Here is a 7,109-nt window from a genome sequence, read left to right on the forward strand (position 1 = left end):
ACTTCTAATTAGTAGAATGTACGACAAATTATTATAAATTACAATAATTTAAAACTTAAATTATTTTTAAAATATAATTGACTATCAATGCCACAAAAGATTGAACAAGGAGAGTAACATATATTATTTAAAAATTACATAAAAAAGTACCAAAAATTACAATGGTTAACAACTTAAAATATCTAAAAAAAAATATTAAAAATATAATTAATTATCTAAATTTTATTTGTGCCAAGAAAAAAAATTATTTATATTGGGCCTGCACGGGCCCTTGGTATCTAGTTATATTATACATTTTAGTACAAACGGGACCTTACAACAGCTTTTGGCTTATAAAAATTTACATTTCACCATGCAGGAATATCTATTAATCTTGGTTGTAGAACCTTCCACAAATGAAATCAGCATTCTTATAAGTTATAACCGATAGTAATACATTCATTTCCATGGAGTTTATGGGTGACAGATAAATCAAAATTTGTTATCCAAAATAATGATTAACCAAATTGGATTGGATTACAACAAATTCAATACAATTAAATGTATAAACAAACTCATTTTTCTGCAGCAAGCATTGGCCTTTTCAGTTGTAGCTGTCATCTTCCAGATCCGGATCCGAATCCATGGTTGCTTGCACCACGTGGCGAAGGATGACTTCTCGGCGATTGCTTGTATCGATGAGATGAAGGTTCGGATTTGCTTTTGGGAGCTTTTGGTTTCTCCTTTATGGATTCAACTTGTTCCAACACTTCCACTACTTCTTCCATGGAAGGCCTCTTCTTAGGTTCTCCTTCCAGGCATTTTATAATAAGCTGAGCAGTAAGCGTTGCTGCCTTTGAACTATATTGGCCTTCCATTCGGGCATCCATGATGGACTTCAGCTTCCTTTTGTGAGAAAGCATCGGTCTCATCCAGTCCACCAAATTATGCTGCCCGCTAGGTCGTTTTGTGTCAAGTGCTCGTAAGCCTGTTAAAAGCTCAAGCAAGACGACACCATATCCATATACATCACTTTTTACATACAGATGACCTGTTGACATGACAAGAATCCTTGGATTAACACATTATACTGCAAATGGTTCTGGGATCTTGCTTTTTCTTTGAAACTAGTCTTGCTCTGCACACTGGCAAATCAGATGTAAATCTATAATTGCATAATGGCGATTAAATTAAGACAGGTGGTTCAATAGGGGTGCATGTATAGCTGTGGATATTTATGTACTGAAATCTGAGCATGCAGGAGAACATGGAATATGTTACTGGTTATACATATATCACATATGAAAATAGTGATGCTAAAAAGAAATTTTAAGAAGAAACAGTGAAATTCTACTTTTGGATAGAGATTCCTCCTAATTTCTGCAGGTTATATTTTTTGCAAACAGAGAACCACCTTGATTGAATGTTGAGGCAAATCTATCAAACAAGTGAATTCATACTTAACTAATTCATAAAGCACTATGGTTATTTGCTTATTGAAACCGCGAGTCAAGTCAAAGTCAGAACGAAGCCTTCAAGTCACTTGCAAGTCTCACCCATTAATGTGCGCAGACTATGGAATCAACTTTTGAGCTAAAATAGCTGGAGTTACACTCATAATTTCATATGTAGATCTCAAACCCAGTAAACGGATAAGAGCTCGAAATAGTGCTCACCTGTTGCAATGTATTCAGGAGCAGCATAACCATATGTGCCCATGACACGAGTAGTCACATGTGAGTTCCCAGCTGAAGGCCCCACTTTAGCTAACCCAAAGTCTGATAGCTTTGCATGGTAACTCTACATACAGAAAAGTAGAAGACCTTCAAAATTTGCCCCTATGCAGATGTACATTAAAGTTGGAAAGGAGGAAAATCTATTGAAGAAAAAACATAGTTTTACTCCGTATCCTTTCAATTTAATCCCATTGGAAAATAAAAAACAAATAAATTTAGATTTGTATCTCTATACTCCTATCATAGCATCTCTAGTCTCGATTCTGTCTTTTGTTTCAGCTTTTCGAGAGCCTATGACTCGATGGTGAAATAGTATCTCCCCCAAAAAGCATGTTTTACCGAGACATAAAGAAAATATTTTGTTGCGAATGAACGAGATATTGAAGAATTGTACAATCGTAAAATCAGAATTATTGATACGGGCTTTTTCCACAGAAAAGGGGAATCCTGTGTTCTAATAGAAGCAGACGTGATGTTCATGATATTGAACAGAACAAGTCATTCAAATTCAGTATTATTGCTCAGATCATCGCATGATGACACACTCACAGCCTCTTTGAGAAATATTGGGCAACCATATGGAACGGGAAATCCTCCATAAGCCAAAAGCTAATAGATGAATAATTTCAGGAATCCAGCCAATTATAGATCTTGCCACGTTTCAGTTATGTGAAAGATGAAGGAAAAAAGGAGGAGAAAACATAGAGGATGTGCAATAAGCTAGAGCAAGATTCTCATACCCTTCAGTCAATCACAAGCCCGTCCTCCAAACAGAAAAATGAAAACAAACAACAGCAGTCAAACTACCACTGACCCAAATTACCAGCTACTAACAAGATGCATCAAGTGCATCAAATATGCAACTAAATATATGTCAAACCAATGGCATATGCAGGATTTATTTTTTTGATAGTCGAGAAATCCCCAAGAGACGATGTCACACAGTTTGAAGCTCGATGGATAACCCTCTACCCTTCACTTAAATGCCGAGCTTTTGTCTACGACAATGTTCGAACGCATGGCATGCACCTAACATACACCATGTGCTATGCTCTTAGCACTAGGACAAAGCCCTAGGGGCAATGGAATGTGCATGATTTTGCCCAGAGATATCAGTTTAAAGTCACTGTTCGGGTTGTGAGTGAGTTTGAGTCTGGGAATGTAGTATTTTAAGACTTTACTTAGTGTACCAAATTGATAATTACTTTGCATTACTTTCAAGTAGTGTTGACTTATTGTACACATACATACTGTTTTCTAGAAAAAAAATAATTATTCACACATAAGAAAGAATTTCTGAGAAACAGTGTCGGATTACACCCAGTACTGAAGTGTGTCTCCACCACTGGTCCAACTAATGTAGTAGCTGATTCTTGAATCTAACTTTTCTTTGCCCTTAATCTCGTGTCGTTATAATATTTTAGGAAACTGGCCTACCAAATGAATCACAAGTCAAAAGATCATACCCCATCAAGCAGTATATTTGAGGCCTTGAAATCTCTGTAAATGATCTGCTTTTCTGAAGAGTGTAGAAAAGCTAAGCCTCGTGCTGCTCCTATGGCGATTTTGAGCCGCAGCTCCCAAGAAAGTGGTTCAATAGCTGTGCTTCCTGCAAAGCAACATACCAGAGATCAGCGCACCATATCATTATTAACCTTGTTTCGGTTGAAACTCTTACTACAAAACTTCTTACTTCGGAAAAGATGGTTCTCCAAGCTTCCCTTTGGCATAAATTCATATACAAGTAACAGTTCCTTGTCTTCCCAACAGTATCCCAGCAATTTAACAAGGTTTGGGTGTGAAAGCCTTCCTAAGAAGTTCACTTCTGCCTGCAGTTAATTGAACAATTAAGAGTGTTAACTAAAGCATCTAACTAGAGTCTATAAATGACAACTAATATAAAATTTAAAAGTGAACTAGAATTACAGAAGTTAATCGATAAACAAAACAAGAATATTGAAATGTTTAAGTGCACATTCCTGATATTATTACAAGAAACAGATGTGAACTCATTTCTCAAAATGTGCGATTAGGACTAGCAAGATCAATGTCTGTTTCCATCTTGAAACATGCAAATTAAGCAATTAAACTCTATCAATAACTGATTCAAGATTGAACTGCATAGAAAGCGTCTCAATAATTTTCCACTTTAGTGGTTTATTCATTCAACTTCATTGAAGAGTTCATCCAAGTGAAGAGGCAAGCTTAGTTTGTTAGAGAGACACTGTCTAAACATCAACTAACTCGTCTACCTACAGGTTTTACTTGACTAAAGAACAAAAACTGAAAATATTTCATACATAATAGATAACCAAAAACTGGGATTCCCAAAAAGAACCACCGCCACATAATTGTCCCCAAACAATCAGCAACAAGGTAAGCATTTTTTTATTTTTTTTTTGCATTCATGAACATTTTCCTAGTTTGTACAATGAAAGATCTTTCTCCAACAGCAAAGATCAAACTATTAACTTCTTCCCCAAAGAAGATCCAACATTCTGCAAAGAATAGATACGTATAATTGTACAAAAGATTGTTTCATATACCTGCCACTCTTCGAATCCCTGCATGCTCTCTGAGTTCAACTTCTTGATGGCAACAACCATTCCAGTGCCAACTTTAGTTGGAGTAAGTGTCTTCTCATCAACCCAGCCTTTGAATACGGTCCCAAAACCTCCCACCCCTAAAACCGTGTCAGACCTGAAATGTCTTGTGGCAGCCTTCAAATCAGAAAAATTATACGTCTTCAAATTTGGTGTAGGCAATATTTCTCCATTCAAACATGAGTCCTCACTTGCGGCCACTGAAAAACGGCTATGCCCGGTACTACTGCTAGTCGAAAATCCAACACCACTACTGTAGTTCTTCGAAGTATCTTCACAAAAAAATAGTCATGTAAATCCTAAAATTCTGGTCTATTTTACTCCTAATTAAGCTAAAAGACATGAAATCTGAAAATGGGGCTTTAGCAAAAATTAGAAAGAACATAAAATTGCACCTCTGAACTATGGTCAATAATGAAAACAACAATTACTATTGCCAAGAAAAGAAAGCGAGGCCAGTTAGGTCCTTTTCTAAAGACACAACAAAATAGGAAAAACATAGAGAAAATTAACATGGCCTTTATCTCCCAATTAAGCTAAAAAGCTATGAAATCTGAAAAGGGGTTTTAGCATAAATTAGAAAGAACATAAATTGCACCTCTAAATTATGGTCAACTACTCCAAGCAAAAGTTAAGATCACCAAGAAAAAGCAACAGAAGCTCATTTGGGTCCTCAACAAAATTGGAAAAATAGAGAGAAAATTAGCATGGCCTTCTGCACAAAGATGACATGCACAAAATCAAGAAACAGCCAAAATCTTTCCCGTAAAAAAGAAAAAAAAAAGAACCCATTTGGGGATTTGACAGGAAGAAAAGTTGAGACTGCTAAGAAGATTAGACGTTTAACTTCATCCATATAAAGGAACAAGAAAAACGTGAGTACTTCGAAAAGGGAAAGAGTATAAGAAGCAAAAAGTACCTGGAGTGGAAGGTCTAGTTGAGTAGGTGGGGTTATTGGTACGAGGATTAGGGTCACAAATCTCCGATCCAAAACAATTCCCCATCTATTTTTACTCTTTCTCCTTATCCTCTATCCACTACAAAACTGCTACCATCATTTCAAAGTAGAAAATTTTGAACTTTTACGAAGATGAAATTATGACTTCCTTTCTTGTTTTTGTTGCCGGTGGACTTTGTGGCAGTTGTAACTTTTGACAAACGGTGGAATTTAGGGAAAGGCTAATATTGTTGTTGAAACAAAGGCTGTGGCTTCTTAGATTCCATCACATCATATTTACCACTATATATCATTATTATTTGGCCAAAGTTGAAGACTAAATTAGTGGGACTTTGCAGAGTGGTTTCTGGATTAAGCTGCTATTTGTTGTTTTTTGAAGTTTTGTGATCGTGGCAATGGCCAACACAAGACAAGTCAACGGCTGTGTCACCATTTATTATGTATGCCCATTTTAGAGGCAGGCAACCAGCAGGGTAAACTTCCTTCCTAATAGCTAGTAACTCATTTGCAGTAGCTAGCAAACAACGTACGAGAGATAAATTGCATGGGTTCAACACTTTGAATGCGCACACCCTAAGGTTGATAAAATAGGATATATTAGTAATATTTGTTTTAGTTATGCATATATTATTTTTTATACGTTGTTTGATTTGATGTATAAGAAATAATATATCTTACATAATTTTTATAAAAGAAATATTTGTTTACAAGAATACCTTTCTTTGATTTTATACACTTTTTTGTAATAAATTTTTTTTGTCATCTTAAATATAATTAGTATTGTTGAACAAGTATATAGAATTTTCGGATTAATTGCAAGATCTTCGTCTTTGCACATGAAATATTATGCCAACAGATTAACATAGTCGAAACAAAAATAAAATATAAGACGTAAAATTAAGAAATAGTCTCAATTTTTTTAAATATTTTTAAAGACCCTCAAAGAAAAGAAAAAATATGTTACAATTATTTAAATCAAATTCATTGTTGTAGATTAAAATGGCGGGGAAAAAAATTGTGAAATGTTTTGAAAAGATTCACTATTGCAAATTAAAATGGAGAGAAAAAAAATGATGAAATATTTTGAAAGGAAAATTGAGGGGTATTAAGGTCATTTAATAAGTTAATGCATGTATTAAACACTTTGCATTACTAATACATAAAAAATGGGTGGTATTAGTAATACACACCTTAATACACAATAGAGCGTATAACTAATTAGTTATACATTGATTAAAAATTGTACCAAACAAGGTATTTATAAGATAAATTAATAATACATGCATTATTTTTGTCAATACACTCTATCAAAGGACCCTAAATTTTATTCAATGGTATAATAGCTGTCAACTCATTTGTACTCTTTTCGTCCATTTTTACTTTCAGATGTTTGTCTTCTTGACAGACTTGTTGTTGACAAGAGGAAGTTGTTTCAAGCTTGCTTGAAATTTTAAAAGTTGTGAGTTCGAATCATCAAAAAAGCAAAAAAAAATAAAAAATTTCTAGCAAGAAGTAAAAAATAAAATTACATCTATTAAAAAATAATAAATAATAAATAATTTAGCAAAAATAAAATTACATCTATTAAAAAATAATAAATAATTTAGCTAAGTCACATATTAATTATAAGTCATCTAAATATTAAAATTATGAGATTAAATGATATTTTAATTCATTTAACATATCTTTAATTTAAGATCATACAATTAAATATTTTTTTTATTTTCTGAAACTTTATTTCAAGTCAAAATAGGTCAAATAATGATAAGGAGGGAGTATATTAGGAGCGGAGCTACGTGGATTCCAAGGGGTTCATTTGAACCCCCTTCGTCA

General features: G+C 34.0%; 1 protein-coding gene and 1 non-coding gene across 3 annotated transcripts; one reads left to right on the forward strand and one right to left on the reverse strand.

Annotated features, from left to right (window-relative positions):
• Positions 1 to 392: 392 nt before the first annotated feature.
• LOC107858485 (probable serine/threonine-protein kinase PIX13) lies at positions 393 to 5,839 on the reverse strand. Of its 2 annotated transcripts, none has more exons than XM_016703151.2 (6): positions 5,238 to 5,839; positions 4,262 to 4,590; positions 3,409 to 3,544; positions 3,182 to 3,324; positions 1,656 to 1,779; positions 393 to 1,030 (listed from the first exon to the last, which is right to left on the reverse strand). In XM_016703151.2, the coding sequence occupies exons 1-6, from the start codon at positions 5,320 to 5,322 to the stop codon at positions 597 to 599; spliced, it is 1,251 nt and encodes a 416-aa protein (XP_016558637.2). In that variant the 5' UTR covers positions 5,323 to 5,839; the 3' UTR covers positions 393 to 596. The 2 variants fall into 2 exon arrangements, with proteins under 2 accessions (XP_016558637.2, XP_047260564.1); XM_047404608.1 differs by lacking the exon at positions 5,238 to 5,839 and adding an exon at positions 4,917 to 5,150.
• LOC124896345 lies at positions 4,978 to 5,080 on the forward strand. The gene has a single exon (XR_007052703.1). It is a non-coding gene; the product is annotated as a U6 spliceosomal RNA (small nuclear RNA).
• Positions 5,840 to 7,109: the final 1,270 nt, after the last annotated feature.

The sequence above is a fragment of the Capsicum annuum genome, chromosome 2, assembly GCF_002878395.1.
Source record: "Capsicum annuum cultivar UCD-10X-F1 chromosome 2, UCD10Xv1.1, whole genome shotgun sequence".
Taxonomy (NCBI): Eukaryota; Viridiplantae; Streptophyta; class Magnoliopsida; order Solanales; family Solanaceae; genus Capsicum; species Capsicum annuum.